General features: G+C 52.7%; 2 protein-coding genes across 2 annotated transcripts in view; one reads left to right on the top strand and one right to left on the bottom strand.

The window, feature by feature from the left end:
• Positions 1-91: 91 nt before the first annotated feature.
• On the bottom strand, positions 92-18713 carry SLC26A11 (solute carrier family 26 member 11). Its single transcript, XM_081219688.1, has 17 exons — positions 18637-18713; positions 17337-17551; positions 16584-16776; positions 16134-16219; positions 14123-14202; positions 12890-13032; positions 8303-8478; positions 7788-7860; positions 6070-6120; positions 4895-4955; positions 4200-4255; positions 3865-4005; positions 3119-3246; positions 2687-2786; positions 2102-2235; positions 1710-1782; positions 92-923 (listed from the first exon to the last, which is right to left on the bottom strand). The coding sequence occupies exons 2-17, from the start codon at positions 17547-17549 to the stop codon at positions 832-834; spliced, it is 1800 nt and encodes a 599-aa protein (XP_081075814.1). The 5' UTR covers positions 17550-17551; positions 18637-18713; the 3' UTR covers positions 92-831.
• Positions 18714-18782: 69 nt separating this feature from the next.
• The window catches only part of SGSH (N-sulfoglucosamine sulfohydrolase), a 7609-nt gene continuing 1354 nt past the window's right edge, over positions 18783-25037 (top strand). The window contains exons 1-7 of the mRNA XM_081219689.1: positions 18783-18921; positions 20057-20217; positions 21718-21823; positions 22107-22257; positions 22594-22750; positions 23117-23198; positions 24043-24246. Coding sequence (XP_081075815.1) covers positions 18825-18921; positions 20057-20217; positions 21718-21823; positions 22107-22257; positions 22594-22750; positions 23117-23198; positions 24043-24246 — 958 coding nt within the window. The 5' untranslated portion in view covers positions 18783-18824. The remainder of the gene's footprint in view (positions 18922-20056; positions 20218-21717; positions 21824-22106; positions 22258-22593; positions 22751-23116; positions 23199-24042; positions 24247-25037) is intronic.

Raw genomic sequence — 25037 nt, 5'->3', positions numbered from 1 at the left:
GAAGTGAAATTTAAAACAGGCAAGTCCGTGTATGGAGAGCTTGCTAAGTAAATTATGATGCATATAGAATAAAATACCACGTAGCCATTGATAATCATGTATTCTGTTTATTATCACAACAAATAATTCACAGCAATGACCGCATGAAAATGTGGGTCACAGAGCACCATGGATGAAATGATCCCATTTACATGACTGTAAACAAATACCCACATGCTAATGTACACACATGTACGTGTACTGGAGGGAGGAGGTGTGGAGCTATCACCAAAGTGGATGGGGGGGATGGTTACCTGTAGTTTTTACAATAAGCATTTATGGTTTTTACAAAAACACCAAAGCTATACTTATTTTAATTTAGAAAACACAACGAAGTTATTTTTAATAGACACTTTAAGTCATTTGGCAAACCTTGGTTTTCCTCCCAACAACAGCTCAGCCGCCGCCATCAAGGGAACCCACCTGAGAGATGCCCGCCCTCCCCATTTCCCCTGAAATCCAGGAAGCAGCTGGGGCGAGAGGTCTCCTCTCCAAGACCAGGTTGAAATCCCTGCCCTTTTCTTTCTCAAGTGGTCTGCCATTCTAGAAAGTGTTCTCCAAATCACTCTTTAAAAAAAGAGTTCGCATACCAGGAAGAGCAGGGAGGTACTTTTTCAATCATCTCAGAGGAAGGGATGAGTCCCACCTGTGGACCCCCACGCAGTTGCCCTCCCCCTCCTCTGGGACACCTACTCAGGTTTCTCAGATCCATCTGCACGGCGGCATCCGGCATCACAGTGACCAGAAACTTCCGTGAGACCCTCTGATGTCGGGCGCCCATCGGCAGCCCAATCAGGCCTTCAGCAGGGCGATCTTGTGTTCTGGAACAGAGTCTTCGCTGCCATTGTAGGGCTGGGTCCCTGGTTCTTGCTTCAGGTATTTCTCTGCAGAAAACACAAGGTTTCCAAACACTAAAAAAGTGAGGATAGGTCAGTTCACAGAATGGGATTAAAGGCTGGCCTTCTGGGGGCCTCAAGCCTGGGGAGTTAAGGTCCCTGGGCCAATGTCTCCAGCCCTGGGCCGGTTTCACCTAAGTCTCCACCAGCACCTCACCACTCTCCATGCCATGATAACCCTCCTCACTGCTGGGCGGGTTCCATGGTGCAGCTGGGCCCAATCTGCTTATCCAGTTCCTGTGGATCAGCATCTGGCTGCTTTAGCAGCAAAATGGATGAATCGCACAGACACCAAGTTGAGCCAAGGAAGCCAAACACAGAAAGAACCCTCTTGATCCCACTACATGAAGTTCCGCAACAGGCTACACTGACCGATGGTGGAAGAAATCAGAGCAGTGCTTACCCCTAGTGGGGGTCGCTGGAAGAGAGAAAGAGGCAACTTTCTGGAACGATGGAGAAAAGCTACATCCTGACTGGACGCCCACTGCATCCATGTGCCAGGACTCAAACTCACATTTAGGATCTGTGCATTTCACTGTATGTAAACTGTGCCTCAATTAAAAACACACATACAGTCCCAAAACATAAAACCCCAGAGCAGGAAGGCCCCCTGACAACCTGTCCACTGCCTCATCCTCGTCTGAGTGCTCCCCACTCTTGGACTCAAGCACTGACCCTCCCATCTCCCAGGGTTTCTGTCCTGCCGTCCTGACCCTGTGGGGTGTGGGCAGCCAGGCTGCCGTGGCTCTCACTCTGATGACTGGCCACACCCACCTGCTTCTTCCAGGGTGCAGAAGTACAGGACGCCCTTCAGGTCAGCTGACAGCAGGACACGGAGAACGGGGACCTGTGGGACAAATGGTGATTCCAGGTGGGAATGCTCCTGCCCTAGCAAGCCACATCACAGGCTAACTCACATCCCTGTAAGAGGAACGCTTCTTGAGTGACATGGAGATGCGTGCTCTGCGAATACAACACATGATGTAACGGACACAAGCAGAGCTCTGCAGCCAGATGCCACAAGAATGGAGCCCAGCCGCCTTCTTCACTGTGTGGCACTGGGCAAGTCACTCAGCTTCTCTGGGCCTTGGCATCCTCACCTCGACATGGGAACGGTGACAACACAGACCTCAAAGGCTACTTCGAGAGCAGATGCTGACACCCACCTGCAGGCCAATGAGGGCGAGGGTGGCGCCCCGCTTGTGGAAGTCCTCCAGGAGCTCCCCGAGCCCCAGCACCACCGTGTAGTCAATGTTGCAGATGTGGGTGCAGTCCAGGGCTGCAGAGCGTGGCGGGGATGCTGGGGGGACAGGGGAGTGGTAACACCAGGCAGAGGCTGCCAGAAAAGGCTCTGGCCAGGGGCATATGGGGCCAAACAAGGACAGCAAGAGCTCCTCCCCAGTGGGGACGGGAAGGGGAAAGGACAAGGACCCAAAACGTTAGCTGTTTGGAGAAAGCAACCACCATTTCCTTCATAGGGCAGGCAAACAGACCCCTTTCTCCCCTAAATACCAAATCCTGGAAGGAGTGGGCCCTCAGGAACACGTTGGGAAACTGCCACCCTTGCTGCATGCACACACGGTGCGGGGATGTCCACTGGACGCCACTCTGAGACGCCAGAGACCCCCAGGACCCGAGGACAGGTGAGCTCCTTCCTGACAGCTGAGAGCAGGGTCTTGGGGTCCAGCAGGAACCCCTGCTGAGAGGGTGGCGGGGAGCTGGGGGTGACCGCAGCCCATCTGGCCACATACTTTCCAGAGCCCGGCTCAGTAACGCCTCCCGGAGGGTTTCGATCGCAGGGAAGTGCAGACCGCTCGCCGGCTGCAGGACCAGCATCGGGCCCTCTGACACCTGGGGACAGTGGGTGGGGGAAGCCAGTGAGCCCTGGAGGCAAGTTCAACAGGGCAGCTCTTCCAGGCCTAGGGTGGACGGGAGGGTGCAGAGCTGGCAGGACCCCCACCTGTGCCACAGCCCCATGCACAGCAGGACAGCACTGTGGGGTTATGACCAGAAGGTCAAACCAGCCGCTAGGTGAATGGTCACTTGGCAGTGCCTCGGGCCACAACCACATCAAGAGCTCAAAATGCAAGACAGTGGGGTCAAAGGGTCTGCCCATGGCATGTTTCACCCCACCGGGCCCCCTGAGGCCAGCAGGTCCCCCTCAGGGAGACCACATGGGCTACCTGTATCTTGGGTCTGGCCACGGAGTGCAGGAGAACCAGCATGGACACCAGGGTCCCTGCCAGGATGCCGTACTGGACCTCCCAGAAGCAGAGCAGGAACGTCACACAGAGGGGCAGCAAGTCCAGCCCTGGGAGAGGGGATCCAGCTGAGGAATGGCCCCTCCTCAGCGAGCTCGGCTCCCAGCTACCCGAGCCCCCTGACAAGAGACACCTCGTGCGTGGCTTTCCTCATAATGAGTGAAGGTGTCATGGACCCCAAACAGCTCCCGAGGGACCCCCATCCAGAGACCTGGGGACTGATGCTTCTGACAGGCCATGCCAGCTCAAGGATGTGTCAGAGGCAAGAAATCCCTCCCTACCTGGGCAAGGGGCCCTTAAGACCTGCCTGACCGGCCTGGTCCCCTGCCCCTGGGAAGAGGTCCCAGTGGGCAGTTCTCAGGGGACCAAGGGAAAAGGGATATGAGGACCAGGGAGGCACCAAGCCTTCTCTTAGATGCAGAAGCCACATAAATCCCTTAACTGCTTTGAAAAACAAAAGAGAACAAAAACTTGTTACGGTAAAGGAATTGCAGGTTCCGGGAAACCTTGAGCTGCTATGACCAGTGGAGAAAGGGAGGCTATGACATGGGCTCTGCTGGTCACCCCAAAGCCCCCATCTCTCCCCCAGCTGGGCCAGCCTTGGCAGCAGCCAACGGCAGAGGAAGGATCATCGATAACCTTGGTGCCGACGGACAGGAGATACATACTCTTCACTCGCCAGAGCGTCCCCACGATCTTGGTGTCGAACAGGGGGACCACAGCCATGATAATGACAGCAGCCAGAGCAGACTTGGGGATGTAGTAGAAGAGTGAGGTCAGGTAGTCGAGTGATAGCAGCACCAGGGCTCCTGCAGGGGCGTGGGGTGCTGTGACCTCATGGCCCTGCCGCCCCGACCCCCACCCAGCAAGGAGTCCCCGCTCTGGGGCACACAGCCAGGTGCCAGAGCCGACGGCACCCGCACCCCGGGCTCCCTCCACTCCTCTCCTCCTATCTCACTGTGGCGGACACGGGGAACACAGTGTCTGTGCAAGGGGTGCTCACCTGTCATCAGGCCCCCTGCTGGGGTGCACACCCCTGACTGGGCATTCACAGCCGTCCTGGAAGGCAACAGAGACCCATTAGGGGCTGTCAGGCTGGGAGAGCAGGGAGGTGAGGAGCCACAATCCCTCCCACCTCCACTATCTCTCAGGACTTAACTCCAGCACCAAGATGCTGGGAGCATTTCCATGCACGGAGATCTTTTTTTTTTTTTTTTTTTTTTTGGCGGTACGCGGGCCTCTCACTGTTGTGGCCTCTCCCGTTGCGGAGCACAGGCTCCGGACGCGCAGGCTCAGCGGCCATGGCTCACGGGCCCAGCCGCTCCGCAGCATGTGGGATCCTCCCGGACTGGGGAACGAACCCGTGTCCCCTGCATCGGCAGGCGGACTCTCAACCACTGCGCCACCAGGGAAGCCCCCACGGGGATCTTTTTAATGTTAAACTGCAGCACCGTGTATCGGGGTAAAGAAGACCAGCCAAGATGGTGAGGGAAGCAGAGAGCCCCCTCCTGTCTCCCCATAGACGCCGTCACAGCTGACCAAGGGAGAGAGGACCAATGTGGAGAAAAGTGAAAACGGCCTCAGGACGTGGGCAAGGGCCCAGCAGGGGAAACCTGGTTCTTCAAGCTGGACAAGGACACTCTGTCCTGGGCGGGGACCTCCCTGGAGACACAGGGAAGGGGGAACGTGGTCACTCACCGACCAAAGCTGCCTGTGACCGGGTAGGAGGAGAAGAGAGAGCCCAGGATGTTCGTCAGGCCTGGGGAGAAACGGAAGGAAAAAGCCCATCCAGGACGAGAAGAAGCATAAAATAGAGAGAAAAAGGAGAGGAGGAGGAAGGAGATAAAAACCAGAAAGGAAACAGGAAGACAGAAGGTGAGAGGAACTACCCAGTGGGGCATCCTATATCTGGTTCTCTCCCTCTAGGAAGGTCAAACCATGATCTTTGCCAAGTGCGCTGAGATTGATTCTAGCTATAAAGCAGTTCTGACCCAAGCCTTGCCTGTGTGAGTGAAATATACCTTTTCCCATGTATAACAGAATGAGGAATCGCTCCTGCCCAGAAAGGGGGATGGCTGAGTAAGGCAAGCGTGCACAGACAGGACTGAAGTGCCCAGTATGCCTGCGGGCATCCCTGCTACTCTGAGTTCCTTTAAACCCACACTTTCACGAGATGACCAGCCAAGGTGAATGGGAGGTCATGGCCAGTAAGCTGCCTTCCCTGCGTGCCTCTGATTAACCTGTACTGGAAACAGCCATGCCCGGAACCTGGCTGGGACCTCAGAATGGAGGTAACTGGCCCAAGTTCATCACCATCAGCTCGTCAGCACCCACCTCACCCAGGGGCCTTCACAAAGACCACCATGGTCTCCTTGGCTCCGCAAACCCACAACTGGTCACAGGTTCAAGGCCTGCTCTCGAGACAGCTCAGGTGTCACCTGGGATGCACCGCTCCACAGTCAGGAAGCCTGGGGCCCACCTGAGTTCTCACTCATCTGCCAGCCCCTCCTGGAGGGAGGCGCAGGGCGAGGCACAGGCAGCCAAGATCCCACACAATCAGCAGGCTCACCTGAGATCCTACCTGGCCACATTCCTCAGCAACCTGACCATTGCCCTGGAAGCCCCCACCCCCAGCCCAGGTGGAACATTCCAGGCGTTCCCAGGCACAGAACAGGCCACAGCCCTCAGGGTCTGGTACACAGCAGGTGCTCAGTGAGCCTCAGTCAGACACTAGATGTCGGCACCCTACTCCTAGGGATTAAACTGAACCACCTGAGATGGGAGAATGGGCCCCACTCGGACCAGCTCTGCACCCTGCGTGTCAGCACCTCCACCACCCAGACCCCGAGAGCCACCCGCCACTGGAGTCTTACCGATGGCCAGCAGCTCCTGGTTGGCGTCAATACGGTAATTATTTTGAGAAGCTATAAAGAGGACAATAAAAACACTGTCACTAGATACATATCATCAAGAAACTGTCTATGAAATGATAAAACAGGCTACCAATTTCCCCCTACAGCATTGTCTATGTTTGTAAATAGAAGGTATAAACACAGATAAAATATATACATATATGCAAATGTATACACGTCTTTGTGTGTTTACAAAAAAAAAAAAGACGTAGAGTGAAATGTTAGCAGTTAATTGGGGTAGTGAAGGACATTACAAGGGATTCGTTTTTTTATCCATTTCTGAACTTTCAATATCTGTGCAACAAACATGTATTGCTTTTATAATAAGGGAAAGATGTTTTAAACTAAAAAGCTCTCTGGTTGCAAGTCAAGATGACTAGAAAGTCTCAGATGAGGCCCAGAGACATGAGCGGGAAGATTTAGGGAGAAATTATGGAGCGGCATGAATATTAAGACAGTGGTTGGTAAACTTTCTGTAAAGGGCCAGACTGTCTATATTTTAGGTTTTGAGGGTCACACCCTCTGTCACAACTGCTCAACTCCCCGTTAGAGCACAAAGCAGCCATACAACACGAAACAAGTGAACAAGAGATCATCTTCCAATAAAACCTTACTTGTGAACTGAAATACAAAATTTCATGTGTCATCAAATCCGAATCTTCTTTAGATTTTTTTTAAACATTTAAAAATGCAAAAACCATTTGCAGGTGATGGGCAGCAGGCTGTGGTTTACTAAACCTTGATTTAAAAGCAGGGCAAGCTTTACAAATGAGCACAGGAAGTCAGCTGACTTCAAAAGAAAATGGAGCGTTTTCTAATAGACAAGATGAGTAAAATCTGTCACATGCAGATTCCGAGATATGCCCCTCCAAATTAAAAAAAAAAAAAAAAAGGATCAGAAAAATAAAAACTGAAAAAAAAGATGTGAGCTGAACAGGTCGCAAACTGAAATGCAGCGTGGTCTTGAGCAACTGCTGGTGTTTGGAAAGGAAAACCCTTTATAACGAACACTGGTTTATAGCCTCCTCGGAATGGTCTAAGGATCCAGATGCTGGAACTTCAAAGAAGGAAACATAATCCTGGCACAACCTGGGATGGGCAGTGAACACAATTTAGGTAGTCATAGTAACATACATGTCATATATCTGAATTTTAACCTTTAGAGTCAAATTAGATCCAAACAAAGGACTTAACCCTCTTATAGAACAGAAGAAACACATCATCCTCGTGGACAACACAGAACAAAAGTCCAGGGACCTAAGACAGAAGCAGGGACACATGAAAGGTTTGGCAGCCTCAGCTCAGGCAGAGGGAATCAGTATTGAGCAGCAAACATATAAGTAGATCAACGCTTCCCAGCCTCTCCAGGGGTCGGGAGGGGACAGGCCAGGTGTGCTCAGACACTCGGAAAGGGCACCTTGTCAAATTTTTAGGAACTTTGCTAACGGTATCAAATACAGCTATTATTACCAATTAAATGAAAACTGTCAATTAAATAAATTATATTAAAAACAAATACTTAAAAAAATAATACTTTTAAAAAAGCATGTATTACTCAGATAAAAATTCAAAGTTTTAAAAATCAAAGCAGATAAAAAGCAAGCAGGAGATCAGACAAGCAAGGTAGGCTGGGCTCCGGGTTGAGGTGCCAGGGAGGGCATGGGTGGTGAGCATCTTACCAAAGGATTTGGCCACTGCGATGCTCTCCAGGAGGCCCATCAGGGGCACCACGGCCAGCCCGGCCCCCATGCCCTGAGAGAGGAGAGAGGGATGGTGAGTGACCCTCTGGGGAAGGACAGAAGAGGTCTGACCAGTCAGTGACCTGATAAGGTAGGCACTGGCTCGTCCATGTCTGACAAAAGCAAACATACTTCGGCTGCAGGGCTGTGAGCTCACACTGCAAGGAACATGACACACAGCAGAACACAACAAATTCCTGCTCTGCCAGCATCCACGATGGCAGGAACAACCCTGGGCTCAAGGTAGAAAAATAAATGCGGTGCCCTGTGAGGTTGTGCCTAATCTGGAACTCATTCCTACCTGTACCTGCACCAGAGACGCCCCTTCCTGAGGACAGCAGTCCTAGCTGAGTTCAGAGCTGCCTGTCACTAAGCGGATGCATTAGGAGATAGAACCAGGCCCAGGGGCCACTGCGGCCTCTGCCAAGCTGGCCTGGCTCCCTGTCTCTACCCACCTGTACCATCTCGGTGAAGGAGATCGTCCCGTTGGCAGTGGTCACTGAGAAGGGAGGGATGTGGGCATCAGGGAGCCCCTCGGGTGTCTTCCCAGTTAGAACAAAAGGCTGGTATCCAGTCACCTGGAAGGAGTATGCGACCAGGGCAGCAAAGGAGACCACCAGGGCGTTGCGAGCTAGGACAGGGGGAGAGACTGTCAGTGAAACACGGATCGTCTGGGTAACTGGGGCAAATACACCTCAGGAGGTGAAAGACCCCACCCCAGCCTGGGAAACAGCATGGATACAAGCAACCGTATGGCAGGCATGAACACATGACACCATGAAAAACGCACAATGGGGAAACAGAGGAGTGGTGACACACAGGGCCAGCACACATTATCATCTACTGGTCACCAGTGATTGCACGGTCAAAGGCAGAACTGGAAAGACTGAGATCAGATCTCCCAAGGTGATGCCACTTTGAAGATGGAGAAACAGAGCAGGTTTACTCTGCTGCCTAAAACAACTAAAAACTGGACAAAATATATGGAACAACAGCGTCTGTGTATATATACCCAAATATCTCCCAAACTGACCTTCTAGAAATGAAAACCGTAACGTCTGAGGCAAAAAATACACCGAATGGATTAAAGACAGATTAGATATTACAGGAAAAAGACTAGTGAAACTGAAGATGTAGCAACAGAATCTCCTCAAAATGAAACACACAGAAGAAAAGAAAGATTGAAAAATTGTACAAAGCATCAGTAGCTGTGGAACAATTTCAAGGAACCTAATATGTGTCAGAGTCCACAAAGAAAGACTGTGGAGTGGCACGGGGAGATAGCACAAGGATTTGAAGAAATAATGGCTGAGTATTTTTCCAAATTTGACAAAAACTGCAAACCTGCATAACCAAGAAGCTCAGTGAATTCCAAGGACAAGACACATGGGAAAAAAAAAAAAAAGAAACTACAACAAGGCACATCATAATCAAATTGCCTAAAGCCAATGATAAAGAGAGTTTTTTTTTTTTTTTGGCTGTGTTGGGTCTTCGTTTCTGCGTGAGGGCTTTCTCTAGTTGCGGCGAGCGGGGGCCACTCTTCATCGCGGTGCGCGGGCCTCTCACTGTTGCGGCCTCTCTTGTTGCGGAGCACAGGCTCCAGACGCGCAGGCTCAGCAGCTGTGGCACACGGGCTTAGTTGCTCCGCAGCATGTGGGATCTTCCCAGACCAGGGCTTGAACCCGTGTCCCCTGCATTGGCAGGCAGATTCTCAACCACTGTGCCACCAGGGAAGCCCAAGAGAATATCTTAAAAGCAGCCAGAAAAAAAGGTCATATCTAGAGGAATGAAAGTAAGAATGACAGCAGACTTCTTGTAGGAAACAAAGCAGGCCAGAAGACAGGAGAACAGCATTTTTAAAGTGTGGAGGAGCAAAAAAACTGTCTAGAATTCTATATCCAGCAAAGCTACCCTCCAAAAGGAAAGTAAAACATTGACTATTTTGGACATACAAAAGCTGAAAGAATTCACCACCAACAGGCCTGCACTACAGGAAACAATATTGAAGGTTCTCCAGGCAGAAGGAAAATGATACAGATGGAAATCTGGATCTACACAAAGGAATGAAAAGCACCAGGAAGATGTATAATGTGGGAAGATATAACAGACTTTGTTCTCCTTACTTATACATCTTTAGAAGTAACTACATATTTAAAGTGGAAACAATAATAACGACTGAGGGATTTAAAACACATGTTGAAGAAAAATATATGACAACCATAGCACAAAGGCTAGAAGAGGAGAAATGGATGTATCTGGTCATAAGGTTCTTATATCAACGTGAAGTTGGAATGTATACTGTATTAAGATACAGATGTATACAATAAACCCTAAAGCAACCACCAAAAACAAACAGGCAAAAACAAAAACACACACACAGCAGTTATAGCCAATAAGCCAATAAAGGGAATAAAAAAAGAATCATAGAAAAATATTCAATCCAAAAGACAGTAGAAAGAGGAAAAAGGGAACAAAGAAGAAATGAGACAATAGGAAACAAAGAGCGATATGGTAGATCTAAAGCTAGATACATCAATCATCACATGGAATGTAAACATTACCCCACCCCCCAATGAAAAGGCAGAGATCATCAGATTGTATTAAAAAACAAAACCCATCTATATGCTTCCTACAAAAAACACACTTTAAAAATAAAGACACAAATAAGTTAAATAGGTTCAAAGTAAAAGGATGGGAAAACATATGCTAATACTAACCAAAAGAAAGCTGGAGCAACTCTACATGAAAGTAGAGCTCCGAGCAAAGAATGTTACCAGGCTTAAAGGGTGTCATTTCCAGAGAAAATTATAATTCTACATATGTATGTACGTACGTTTGTTCTCTGACAGTAATGGAATTACGTTAGAAGTCAGTAGCAAAATACTAATTAAAAAATCCCCAAATATTTGGGAACTAATTCCTAAAAGGCTCCTGGTTCAAAGGGTAAATACTCCACAATTCAAAAGAGACGTCAAAATGGAAATTAGACAGTATTTAGAACTAAGTGAAAATGAAAACACAACCTATCAAAATTGTGGGAGGCAGCTAAAGCAGTGCTGAGTGGGAAATTTATGACCCTAATCACTATATTGGAAAAGAAGGAAGGTCTCAAAGACCTCAGCTTCTACCTTAAGAATTTGAAAAAGAAACGTAATTCAAAATCAGCCAATGCAAGGAAATAATAAAGATCAGATCAAAATCTACTAACGAGAAAACAAAAGCAATAGAAAGATCAATGCAATCAAAAGCTGGTTCTGTGAGATAAATAAAATCGATACACTTCTAGATCAATTGATCAGGAAAAAGGGCAAGTGACCTGGGAGCAAGTCCTCACTCTGCCTGCTCCTAGATATGTGACCTTGAGAAGTCTTATTTGGTTTCTCTGTTTTACCTTTCAGAGCCTCATTTTCCTCACTGGCAACACAGGGAAAATAATATCCCATCCTTAAGGCTGCTATGAGAATCAAAAGAAGTAATGTTTGTAAAATGCTTTATAAGCCATCCATCACTGTATGTCAGATTACAGCTCATTCAATTTCTGCAAGTCTCTACTTTTTCATCTGCAAAAGGGGAGAAATGACAACTATTCCACCTGTACCCCACAAGAGTGTTCCGGGGCTAAACAAATTCTCTACGAATTGCTAAACAAACACAAGGTACTACTATAGGTTAACCTGTCCTCACTCAGCTAAAATACAAGCTGGAACGATGACTTTTTAATAAACATAGTTGGGTGCTCAGTAACTAGTTTCCTAAGGACACACCACATATCCTGGAGAGAAAGAAGACAGTAGTCCCCGAGAAGCCTACAGGGTTTTGGGGCAGCATTTCTCAGACCTCAGTGTGCCTACAAGTCACCTGACAAGCATGTTAACGTGCAGATTCTGCGTCAGAGGTCTGGGTGGGCCTGAGAACCTGCATTTCCAACAAGCTCCCAGGGGATGCCTGTGCTGCTGGTCAGAGGCCACACTTTTTGAGTATTAAGCTCTGGGCAACAGAGCCTGTTTTCACTATTTTACAGATGACTGTACTAAAGCTCATAAAATTTTGACAAGTGACTCATGCAAGTGCCAGGTACGTGGCTAAACTAGGACTTGGAACCACTAGTTTCACCATAAACCCAGTGCTCTTCCACCCTCCCAAGTGCTCAGCGTTTACCCATGGCCTCCGGGCTGCAGAATGGCGTCTGGTGAGTGACTCTTGGGACTGGGGACCAGCTGGAGAAGCTGGAAGTGACTCAAGGGCTGCAATCTAGCCACCCCCTCCCTTCCACAACTGGCTGGATTTCATGGCCGTGGAGCAGTAGGGCCAAGCGGGATGATTTCCATTCCCCTCAGCTCTGGAAGGGCCCAGCAGATGTCAATCCTTCCTTGCTTTGCTGTACCTGCCATTCTCTCTCTGTGTCACCTACTGGCAGCTCAGTGGAGAGATGTCCATCCCCACCCCCACCCCGAGATGGCCCTTCAACCAGCCAACGGTTCCACTAACTCTCCTCATCTTGCCACCTTTTACTTCAGCCTTTACAGGTCCTCTGGTTAACTGCAACTCAACCTGCTAATTCCAGGCCTGAAGCAAAATGTCTACCCTTTGCAGCTGCACAATTAAAACAGGACCAGTCTGTCTCAGTGGAACTTGTTTTCTCCCCCAGAGACCTGCCAGAGTTTCTCAACCTTAGCACTGCTGACACCTTGGGCCAGATCATTTTTTTGCCGTGGGAGACTGTACATTGCAGGATGTTTAGTAAAATCCCTGGCCTCCACCCATCAGAAGCCAGAAACAGTCTTGCCCGGTAGTGTCAACCAAAAATGTCTCTGAACATTGCCAAATGTCCCCCGGGGGCTGGGGGGGGAGCAAAATCATCCCTAGCTGAGAACTTCTGCTGTTAAACAGAGTTCTCAGCCCTGGATGCGTATCAGAACCACTTAGCGAGTGACGTGAAGATCTCTAGGGATGGAATTCCGGTTCCTGAGGTGACTACAATGTGAGGCCAGGTTGTGCAGGACAAATCTGGAAATGGTCCCTCAGCCAGAAGGCCCCCTCACCTGTGGTGGCAGTCCAAACCAACCCACGGCTGAGCCGCACGCCAGTGGGCATCTCGGGATGGACGGGAGGCACGTGGTCCCGCATCAGCTTTAGCACGAGCAGCAGCACCATGCAGACCAGTCCCAGCACTGCATCGCCCACCCTGCAGACAGACACCAGTCACCGCCCAAACCTGCTGATAGCACAGGCCTTCTGGCCTTTGGTTTCTGCTGGAAAATTTTCTCTCTCGAATGCTCTTTTTGTTCTTTCCTAAGTAACCTGTGTGCCTGTTCCATTTCAAAACTTTACTCAAAACTTAGTAGGTACACAGGCCCTGGGAGCTGAAGCCCAGATCACAGTGGTAGCCGTCCGTAGGCGCACTACCAGCTCACGTTTTTAGTCACATAGCTCTCTAGGCTACACGTGTCTCGTCAGTTGCGGGAGATTCACTCCTGACTGCCGATGATGCTCTCTGACCGGTCCATCTCCATCTCCACTGCCTCCCATGTGGCTGACCCCCACCAGGTGCATCTTATGGGCCACGAAACCTCAGCAGCAGATCAGAAGGGGAGGAGAGGATGGTCACAGGGTCTCCCTCCCCCACTCCCTCTAGGCAGCTCCCCGTACAGCTCCCCCCACAGGTCACTTCTTCCTCTTGCCCCTCCAGCCAGAGAGGTGTTTTGGCCTCCAGCTGGGCTCAGCGAGCTGCATCTCCTATTTGTCCCTTTAACCTGCTTGCCGAGAGAAGCCCCTCCATTTGAGTGATGTGCTTGCTGTAGGAACTCTCTCCACCTGCCACCCGTCTGCTGGCACCTGCCTGTCTGTTGGTCCCTGCCTTCCCTTGCCCTGTGGTTCTCTTGCTCACTGAACTATGAACTCCTTGAACGAGAGACCACCTGCCCTTCCTTCATATGGTCTCTCCTCACTTCGACCACAGGAGAAAGCCCTGCATGGGGTCACGCTGACTGGCACACTGGACTGACCAGAGCAGAGCTTCTCAAGCTTCAATGTGCCACGTGGGCCTCTTGTTAAGCCGACTGATTCAGCAGGCCTGGGCCGGCCAGACTGTGCTTCTAACCAGCTCCCAGGTGATGCCGATGGTGCTGCTCACGGGACCCCCGTTTGAGCAGCAAGATCCCAGAGGATTGGAATAAATGCCACCTGGGAGTGGAAATGGGGAGGGAACTGGGAGAGGGATCTAGAAGGAAGAGCTTACTTATGGGGGCGGGGAGAGAAACACAGCCAGCCGGTACCTGGTCTCTCCGATGTTGTGGAAAGTGTAATACACTTGCAGAAAAAACTGCCTGGAGATGTGCTGCAGTCCCAGCAGGTTCTGTCAAACAAGAGATTCTGATTAGACAGCCTTCTGCTATATAAAGGCCCGAAACCCATCCCTTGCAGCATCTCAATACTGTTCCAAACCTGGAACCCCCTACCCCTCCAAGGGCCCTTCCTGGGGGAAAACATCTCCTGGCTCTCCCAATTCCCAAAGTCCCCAAGGGGAGGAGATCAAAGTTAACCCCCGCAGGGGGAAGTGGGGGCGCTGACACTACTTCACAATGTTTCAGTTGTAGCACATCTTTGCAAATTACTTTCCTGAGGAAAATCAGTCTGAGCGACCTCAAACCAAGGAGACTGGTTCAACTGCTCCCTGGTCGGGGCCCGGCCCGCCCCCTCAGGCCCGGCTGCCATCTGTTCGCGGTACCATTCATCACTCAGCGGCCCGCCCCTCACAGCACAGACCCCACCGCCATTGGCCCGAGGCCGCATCCGTCACTCGGAGGCCCGCCCATCGGGGACCGCCCGCTGTCAGAAGGGAAAGTCTCGCCATGAGGCAGGCAGACCTGCACGGGCAGGGGTCAAGGGGACGCCGAGGTCCTCGGAGGAGCGCTGAGGGGACCCCGCCAGGTCGGGGGTCCTCAGGTGGGAGAAGGGGCGCCACTCTGTACTTTAGTTCTTTATCTGGTTGGGATCAGAAGGGGAGGTCGAGGCCCAGACTCCCAAGGCAATCAGGCTCCAAGGACCCCAAAACCCACTGTGTACACAGCCCCCGAAGGGGAAGGGCAGACACAGACAGCAGCTTCTGTCCTGGGCAGGGACTCCTGTGTGGGCAGGTCAAGAGGACCCCCACCCCAGCCTAGAGGCTCTCAGATGACTGTCATGACCTAGTCAAGGTTTTGAAGACAGGGACCTAGGGTTGCCAAATACAAATGCATAAAGAAGCTACCCTCTCACTGTGTTATGAAAAAAGAACATTCTTGACACTAAAAATGAAAGATAATGTTTCCAGAATAAAGGACAGAGCATCCCACGAAACAGCAATCGCCAAGCTTACCCTGACATATGTGTGTACATAATCTATAGTTCGAATTTACCCACATTGTTCTAGGCTGTTTCCTCCTAAGTGGAGATAGTAATAAGCCTACCTCCCAGAGGACTTCTGAGAACTAAACATAGGGAGAGTTTAACCCAGCACCCAGTGACGCATCAACTACTTTATTCTCTCTCACACGTACCCTCTTGGGCTTCATGTTCTTACTTTCTCATTCGGCCTCCATCCGCGAAGAGCAGAGCCTGACTGTAGGAACCACACCATGGAGAGGCGTGTGTGTGCGTGCGTGTGTGTGTGCATGTGTGTGTGTGTCCCCCTGAATCTGTACGATTCAGCTCAGTTTCATTCTGTACACCCAAGCACAGCTCCGAGCGGCCACGGTGGAAGTAAAACAGTGCCTGCCTTCCAGGTACGCAGAACCCAATGGAAGGAGAGTAAATGATATCCTCAGATAACCAATGATCACTGATTCCAACACTTCTCATATGTGTTTAAACAGAAACATAAAAAGGCACGATATTTGAGAAACATTAAACAAAAAATTGGAAAAGAAAGACATAAAAGTGAAATCACCTAGCTAAATTAGCTTGGGGAGCAATTTGCTTGTTGGAATTTTAGCAGTACACTCGTGACTTGTAAAGGCCCAATGGTTCAATATACAGTAGGGGCAGGACGCTGTGACGTGAACCAAGCACTCAGGCATGAAAACTGCAGCAAGAGCGGGGGCTGTCATTACTGGTCCCCCAAATTACCTGTTGTAGAACTTGGCCATCACTCAATGTCTCCCCCAAAGGATGATTTTATTAATGGAAACTCATGCCAGCACGACAGGCTCTGAGCCTCAAAATAGCAAGAGTCTGACCCACACATATCAGGACCTGGTCCTGGTCCTGCTAGCCAGCAGATGCCCCAGGGCCAACTAGGGTGCCTACCTTAATCTGCCCGAAGCCGATGATGATGGCGGCAGCCGAGGTGAAACCTTTAATGACGGGACAGGAGATGAAGTCCAGCAGGAAACCTGGACAGCCAAGAGGGAACACCAAGCTGGTCCCAGCCCCACTGGGTCAGTGTGGGCTGGGAGAGGTGGTATGGGTGGGATTGGGTCTAAAGACTAGTGGCATACCCTGTGTGGGCTTGTTTGGAGAGCAGGAAAGAGACTAGGGACTGAGGCCCTGGGCACTTCTCAAAGTGTCCTGGCCTCTGAGCACAACAGAGGAGAGCTGAGAGCCACCCTCTTGACACACACACACATGGATAGCCCTTGGAATGCAAAGAAGGAAATGCTGAAGGCAGGGCATCCCCAGAAGGAGGTGCCTCGGTACCCCAGGAAGAGCAGAACTGCAACCCCCCGTCCCCATGACAGGAAGGTCTGAGTGTCTTACCCAAGCGCAGGAACCCCATGCCTAATTGGATGCAGCCCGACAGAAAGGCCAGCAGCACAGCATAGGCAGGCTCGCGGAAGGTGTAGAAGGAGACCAGGAGGGACATGATGGCCGTGGGGCCCAGAGTCACATCTCGGGAGGTACCCAGAAAAAAATATACGAAGCACCCCATGAAGGCAGAGTAGAGGCCGTACTGTTGGGCAGAGAGAGTAATGAATATCCAGGAGGCACACGGCACCCCCACAGGGTCCCTGGTGTAGCTGGTTAAGCACAGGGATCTGTGTGGTCCACTGTGTATTCTGGGCACAGCAGCACATACAGGCAGGGTCAACTGCTCACCCTGTTACCCAAGGTTGTGAACCTACAGTGACTACGGGGCCTCTTTCCTACCCACACCCAACTGGGGCCTCGTGTCCTTATGTCTGAGCCTGTGATTCTAAGAAAGCATTCTTAAAGCCAGAGTGAGTCATCCCACTGGCCCCATCAGGCAATCCAGAACTAGCTTGGTGCCTGTGTGTGACAAGCATGACAAGAGGGGTTACAGGAGCACGCGTCTGCCCAAAGGCAGTCACATGCTCTAGGTTGTAAACTAAGGCTTCTTGGGCCCCATGGGACTGGAGCCCAGGGTGCCCCCCTGTCTGGAGGGAATACTATGCATGCATTTCTACTCTGCCCCTGGGTGAACACTAAGGCCTGGAGTGGGGTCAGGCTAAGGGGAAGGGATGTGGTGGGCAGCAAGGGCACACATCTCACCTGGGGAGGGAGTCCAGCCACCTCGGCATAGGCCAGCGCCTGGGGAATGACTGTGAGCCCGACTGAGATCCCAGCGATGAAGTCCATCTTCAGCGCGTGCCAGGTGTAGTCAGGCAGCCAGGCCAGGAAAGGCAGCCTCTTCTGCATGGTCGCAGTGGACCAGCAGCAGGACATCGGGGCAAAGCCCTTGGGCGGCTTCATAGTAGATGACATGTCTAGGAAGAGTGGTGGGGGGGCAGGGGGACACAGACCAGCAGTTAGGGCCTGGGCTTCAGAAAACCCAGCAATAGGGTGAGAGTGAGGGTGAGGTCCAGAAACATCAGGAGATGCGCAATCGGTCTCCTCTCACCCAGGGGGGTGGAGCTAGATGCGTTAAATCTTCCCTCACCTTGCTGATCTGAGTCAGGAAACCAATAGCCTGTGCAAAGAAGGCGTCAACCAAAGGTGGAGTGCCCCCCGCCACCGACTGCTCTCCCTTAACCCCACCTGCCCACACCCTAGGTGCCTTCTCTTCCTCCATCGACTCTGCCCAGAAAAAATAAATGATTTCTCACTGAGAAGTTCAAACACTAAGCACTAATTAGACTCAAGGTTTCTCCTCCCAGGAGAATTTGTTTCCTTTTTTTACTCCCCCCCCCTAGGAAATTTAACGGGGAGCAGTGCAGAGAAAAGCAGGCCCACGGAGATACCCACATGTAGCTGGCGAGGAGTAGGTGGGGTGACTGGAGGCCCTGAGGTTTTCCAAGTGCGCAGCATAGCAGGCTCCACCCACTACGGCAGACTGCGGCGCTGCGGTGGTGGGAGGGCTCCCATCCTGAAGCTGCGCATCATCCCAACCCCCACCTGTGGCGTCTACATCCTTAGAGGAGCCTTAGGTATTCTAGTTGGTTCTGAAAGAACGTCAGAAGCTCCCCCCAAGTAATTCACGGCGCGCATCCTCTAGGGTCCTGGTGCTCCTGGCGCGCAGCGCCCGTCCCAAACCACCCCCAGCCCCGGTGGGGCTGCTCGGGACAGAACCGGCCCCCCACCCCCAAAGCCGCTTGCCCCGGACGCTGGGGTCTAAGAGGGGGACCCCACACCGTCTGCCGGCCGGTGGCCTGCCGGCCCCAGCAAGGCGGAGGATGGCGGGGACCTGGGTGGGGATGAGGTGGGTGGGGAGCGGGGTCCCCGCGGGACGCGCCCGTACCCTCGGACGACTTGCCGCCCCCCCAACGTCGGCCGCCCACCAGCGACCCCGGCCCATGCCCTGGCAACTCGAGCACCCGGCCCCGGGCCCCGCCGCCGTCAGCCACGCACTCACCGGACGCCACAGCTCGGGGTCTCCCGTCGTCTCCGCAGCGGGTCTGCAGAAACCGCAGAGGTTGGGGAAGCGGGAGCCGGAGCCGGGGCGGGTCCTGGGCGGGTCCTGATGTACACGTGACCGAGGGTGGGGGCGGGAGGGCTGGTGCTCACGTGACCGCGGGGCGGCTCCCGGCTGGAACCGCCGCTATGCGCTGCTCCGGGCCGGCCTGCTGGGTGTTTCTCCTCGTAGTGGGTCTCTGTTGTGTGCACCGGGCGCGCCCCCGAAACGTGCTGCTGATCCTCGGTAAGTTCCGACCCGCCGGCACCCCGGGCACCGCCCTCCACGGCCGCCTGTTGTCGACCCCGGAAGAGGCCAGCGCTAACCCTCCGTGCCCTGCAGACCCCATTGCCGTTCATTCCCCGACTCCTCTTTTTGCTGACCCCAGACTCTTCGTGGTCGGCTCCTTGAAGAGGCAAGCAGAGGCGGCCCTGCCCACTGCAGGGTCTGGAGGGGTCAGCCCCAGCATTCACACCCCATTCCTGCCCCCGGTTCTGACCCTGTAGCCCGAACCGTGACCAGAACAGCCAGGGCTAAGCCTGCGGTCCTCACCCACCTCGGGAGGCTGGGCGGCTTTCCACAGATCGCAGAGGGGATGCCAGAAGAGGGGCTGGTGCCCAAGTCCTCAGAGACCAGCAGGGTGCCCTGGATCTTTCATCTTCTCCCCAGCAGTGATAACCCCGTTCCCCTTCCCTTTTCAGACCCCAGAGCACTGTGGCTCAACTCTCTTTCTCCTGGCTGAAGGGAGCAGCCCCCACTCACCCACCCGCCTTCTCCCCCGACCCTCCCCCACTCCGTGAAACCCCAAGTTCCTCTAGCGCCCTGTTGTTCACGAGACTTCCTGCTTGGGTAACCAGAGCCCAGCTATCACAAGGCAACCTGATTCTTTCCTCTTTTGAGGTCTGGCTCTCTGCCAGGGTCACTGTTTCTGATTAACTTTGTGGTCTGGGGCAGGTCCTTCAGCTAATTGTAACTTAAACAGCACTCTACAGAGCGGTTCCCTTCAACTCCCCATATCTCAGGGGCATTGGCAGAGAACCAGCACGTGGATCCACATCCTCAGGCATGTCTGCAGAGCTCAGGACTGCCGAATCATGCCTGCTTGGATCTCATGCTCCCCTGAGTTTTATGCCTGCCTACTAACATGTTCACCCAGTTTTCATACATGCCTGGTGGCATTTCCATTCAAGTAACAAGCCTGCTGAATATCATGCCCTCTTGGGTCATTCCCACTTGGGAATCACACCTGCCTGATATCAAGTCTACAGAGGCATCATACCCGCCTGGGCATCACTGCCAGGCCACTGCAGCAGGACCCGGGTCTCTCTCACTCTTTCTGAGCCCAACCCATCAGGTCCTCTGTGTCTCCCTCCTTCCTCAGCGGATGACGGAGGTTTTGAGAGTGGTGCCTACAACAACAGTGCCATCACCACCCCTCACCTGGATGCCTTGGCCCGCCGGAGCCTTGTCTTCCGCAATGCCTTTGCCTCCGTGAGCAGCTGCTCTCCCAGCCGGGCCAGCCTCCTCACTGGCCTGCCCCAGGTGAGGGCAGCAGGGGTTCAGGAGGAGGGAGAGCTCTCAAGGCCTCTGCTGCTGGGAACCCCTCCCTGGTCTCCCTGGGGATGTGCCCACCTTCCCTCCCCCACCCCCAGCCAAATGGTCCAAGTGCAGCCCTGCTCCACCACTGTGTGACTGTGAGCAAATCACATATCTCTGTGTGCCTCAATTTCCTCACCTGTAAGATGGGGTGATAGTAATACCTCACTCCTGGGATTACTATAGGATTGGCCAAGCTAACTCTCTATATGTAAAGCTCACAGCAAGGTGCCTGGCAGGTACTTGCCCAGCCCAGTATTAACTCTTTTCATGATATTGTCCCAGGAGCTTTTGTGACAATAAAAGCTGCCATTTAAGGCACTTACTCTACTGTGCTAAAGTATATGTAATGAAAAAGTTACCATTTTAACTATTTTAAGGCTGCAGTTCAGTGGTATTAAGTACATTCGCATTGTTGTGCAACCATCGCCACCATCCATCTCCAGGACTTTTTTATCACCCCAAACTGAAACTCTGTCCCCATTAAACACTAACTCCTTATTCCCGCTGCTCCGCCAGCCCCTGGCAACCACCATTCAACTTTCTGCCTCCGTGAATTTGGTTACTCTGGGTACATCACATAAGTGGAATCATATAGTATTTGCTTTTTTGTGGCTGGCTGATTTCACTGAGCATAATGTCCCCAAGCTTCACCCAAGCACGTCAGTACCTCACTACTTTTCAAGACTGAATAATGTTCCATTGTGTGGATAGAGTGTATTTTGTTTATCTATTTCTCTATTGGTGGACACTTGGGTTTCTTCCACGTTTGATTGTTGGAATAATGCTGCTGTGAACCTGGGTGTTCATGGGCACTTACTCCTGATATATTATCTCACAGCGTTATTTTATGGGGGGGGGGATGCTCTGTACGTCCCTTTCTGAGAGCCTGAGGCTGTGAGTAGGAGGCCTACATAAAGAGGAGACTGTGGCCTGTACACAGAAGCTTCCTGAAAGGTTAATCAGACAGCTGTAGGCTACGCTCACCTCTGGGCAGTGAGCCACAGGAATAAGGACAGGGTTTTTCCTTCTTACATCTCTTTAGCCTGTTTGAGTTTGCAACACGTACAACAATTTTTTTTACACTCTAAAAAAGTCAGCTAATAAAAAGAGGCCTGTTGGTGTGGTTTTCACTCTACGATGTGTGCTCTTGATAGAAAAATTGGGAAGTACAGATACACAAAAAGAAGAAAATAAAAGCCACCCCTAATTTTAGTGTACATTCTCCCAGTCTATTGTATTTCCTGCTGTCGTCCCATGGTAGGGACCTGTGGGCCTGTTAGGCGGGGAGTGAGAGATGGAGAAAACCTCTCTGAGGACTCTCAATCAGGGGCCTACAAGGGGCCAGGCTGGTGAGCCTGGGAGAGCAGAAGCGTTGGGAGTGGGGTGGGGGACAGGACCCTGGCTGCCAGGAGGCGCCCGGCCTCACAGCATCTCTGCTGGCAGCATCAGAACGGAATGTATGGCCTGCACCAGGATGTCCACCACTTCAACTCCTTCGACCGGGTGCAGAGCCTGCCTTTGCTGTTGGGCCGAGCTGGTGTTCGCACAGGTGAGGGGCTTCGTGTAGCCACAGGGGCAGGACAGCAACTTACCTCCCTGCCCCAGAGGGGCAAGGCCTTGTCCTGAGCCACCATGGGCCCTGTGTTGCCTGCTCTGAGCACTTGACCCCAAGGAATCTGGGCCTCCTGGCTGGGCCATGGGCACACGAGAACAAGGGCCCAGCTGCCCTCCTGGAGGCCACAGCAAGACACAGGGTCTGGAGAGCGGAGAAGGGGGCAGAGGGGAGTGGGAGACCAAAGGGGCTCTGGATAGTCTTCTCTCCCCGACTCCAGGCATCATTGGGAAGAAGCACGTGGGGCCGGAGACGGTGTACCCGTTTGATTTTGCGTACACGGAGGAGAATGGCTCTGTCCTCCAGGTGGGGCGGAACATCACTAGAATTAAACTGCTGGTCCGGAAATTCCTGCAGACTCGGGACAACAGGTGTGAGGGGGGTCCCTCCCCCTTACTGCCCTCACACAGCCAGACCTCTGGACAGTTAATACTGGATGCAGATCCCAGAGTCTTTGGTTGGGATTCTTGGAGTCCCCTGACAGCTGGGGTGTGGGTGGAGGAGAACGTTCCAGATGCTCAAGTTGATCTGGTCAGAAGAAGAGGGGACATGGGGAAACTGAGGCAGTGTGGATCACGGGGAGGCTCTCAGTTGTAGGGGAGTAGGCAAAACTGAGCAAAGGATGAAGCTCCCCAGGGTAGAAGCCAGGTGGTGGGTCAGCCATCTGACCTTGACCTCAACGCTCAAGCCCGTCCTTCCATCTGCAGACCTTTCTTCCTCTATGTCGCCTTCCACGACCCCCACCGCTGCGGGCACTCCCAGCCACAGTACGGGGCCTTCTGCGAGAAGTTTGGCAATGGAGAGCGTGGCATGGGGCAGATCCCAGACTGGACCCCGCAAACCTACAACCCGAAGGATGTGCAGGTAGGAGGACCCCTCACCATGTTTCCGAGAACTACCCTTCTTCCTCCACCTTGTAAATATGGGGACCTGTGCCCCGTTTGTGGGTTGACAGCCCTGGCCCCAGATGTGTAAGAAGAAACCCTCTGACTCACTGGAGCCAGGTCCCCATCCATGGGGTGGCAGAGAGAAGCGTAAAGACATGGAATGATGGTACCCAAAAGCGTGGGTGTTCTGGGGTAATCCATTCAGGAAGAGAGATGATTTGGGGCCCTGGGAGGAAGGCTGGCACCTGTATCTCCCACCCTAATTCAAGGGCTGGCCACTTTGCCCCCTCCACCCAACCTATCTGTTCTAACCTTGACTTTCCACCCACCTGCCCCATCCCAGGTGCCTTACTTCGTCCCTGACACACCGGCTGCCCGAGCTGACTTGGCCGCTCAGTACACCACCATCAGCCGCATGGACCAAGGTGGGTTCAAGGAGCCCAGGTGGTGGCATAGGGCACAGCTTGGGCCCCCATCTTGGGCCAGAGCCAGGTATCACAGTGCCGCAGGGCCATGTCCCCTCTGGGGGAGAGTCATTCCTGCCTCTTCCAGCTAATGGTGGCTGCAAGTGTTCCTTGGCTTTGCAGCATTACTCCAGTCTCTGCCTCTGTTGTCACACGAGCTCCTTCCCTGTGTTTTCTCTTTAGTCTGTGGCCCTCCTCTTCTTTTTGTCGTTCGATTTAAGGACCACCTAAGTATGTCAGGATGATCTCATCTCAAGATCCTTGACTTAATTGTATCTGCAAAGACCCTCTTTCCAAATAAGGTTACATTGACAGGTTCTGTGTGGACATATCTTTTAGGGGAACCACCATTCAACCCAGTCTGGGAGGTTGGTGCCTTTATCGTTTCCCTGTTGGTACCATTAGTTCATGGGGACTTGGGAAGGGGGTGGGTGTAGAGAGAATCTTACCTCCTGGCCCCACCCAAGACCATCCTTATTACCTCCACGGGGAGATTCCAGGAAACACAGAAACCACTGCATGGCAGGTAGCAGCTGCATAGGGGTGACACAGAACTGCCAAGGTTGGCCAGTGTCCCTGGAGGGGTGCACTCAGGTGGAGGCCATGCAAGTCCTGCTGCAGGACAGGGCCCTGGGCAGAGTGCTGGGCGGGAGGCCTGGCTGGTGGCAAGGAGGGCCAGGGTGATTGAAAGAAATGACGGTGCAGGGTTCAGCAGCCGGATGAAGAAATGCTTTAGTGCACATGCATTCCCACAACTGTACATCTGCCTGCGGCTGAGCTCTGCTATCTCCTCCACACCCTGCAGGGATCGGACTCGTGCTCCAGGAGCTGCGTGGGGCGGGTGTCCTGAATGACACCCTGGTGATCTTCACATCCGACAATGGTATCCCCTTCCCCAGCGGCAGGACCAACCTCTACTGGCCGGGCACTGCTGAGCCCATGCTGGTGTCATCCCCAGAGCACCCAAAACGCTGGGGCCAGGTCAGCGAGGCCTACGTGAGCCTCCTAGGTATGACTCTGCATTCCATGCAGCAGGGGTCGAGGAGGGGGAGTGGGGGAGGAAGAGGACATTTAGTGGGACCACCACGACCAGACGTACCTCCTCATCCACTACCTTATGCGGTTGCCACATCACCTCGGTGAGGAAGGGATGGTCAGCCCCATTCTACAGATGCAGAAATGAGGCTCAGAGACATGAAGTTAGGAGCCCAAGGTCACACAGCTTGTAAGCACCAAGCTTGGATTCTAGTTTGGGTCTCACTGCCTTCAAGCCAGTCACTTTTCCACTGGCCCACTGGTGAGCCTCAATCACCTGGAGCACTTGCTAGTATCCAAATATCCCACCCCAGAGTGTCTGATTCAGTAGGTCTGGGGTGATGCCCCCAAATTTGCATTTCTGACAAGTTCCCAGGTGATATTGATGCTCCTCGACCCCACTTTGAGGGGTCAGGGCAGCAGCATGCTTGGGCCCCTGTGGCTCAGGGCTCACATCTCCCTTTGGCCCCAAGGTCAGGAAGTGTTCTGGCCACAGCACAGAACAGGAATAGGCCCCTGCGTGGGGGCTTCCTCGCTGGTCTGAAGGATTTTAGAAGGATCCTGGGTATCACCAAATTGGGGGCTCTTGTCATGGCATTGAAAGCATGATGGCCCAGAGGGTGACGCAGCAGTGACGGGTTGGCCTGTAGCAGCTTTTCCCTGTTGGTGATTTGATGTGCAAGGTGGCCCCCCAGCTTCCAGAGTGACCTGGATTCAGCCCTTCCACAGGGGTGGGCCTGGTGCCCTGGAGGGCCCGCCCTGCTG

Source organism: Mesoplodon bidens, assembly GCF_964165515.1.
Source record: "Mesoplodon bidens genome assembly, chromosome: 19".
Classification (NCBI taxonomy): Eukaryota; Metazoa; Chordata; class Mammalia; order Artiodactyla; family Ziphiidae; genus Mesoplodon; species Mesoplodon bidens.
Note: the sequence above shows the minus strand (reverse complement) of the source record. Positions and strands in the feature narration are given on the sequence as shown.

Excerpts from the sequence above, each read along its gene's own strand:
- SLC26A11 (XM_081219688.1), bottom strand. The coding sequence starts at position 17,549 with ATGTCATCTACTATGAAGCCGCCCAAGGGCTTTGCCCCGATGTCCTGC. Across the intron at positions 14,203-16,133 it reads TCGGCTTCGGGCAGATTAAG|AACCTGCTGGGACTGCAGCA; the intron begins GTAGGCACCCTA and ends CTTGTTTGACAG. Across the intron at positions 8,479-12,889 it reads GGTTTGGACTGCCACCACAG|CTCGCAACGCCCTGGTGGTC; the intron begins GTGAGGGGGCCT and ends CCCCTGTCCTAG.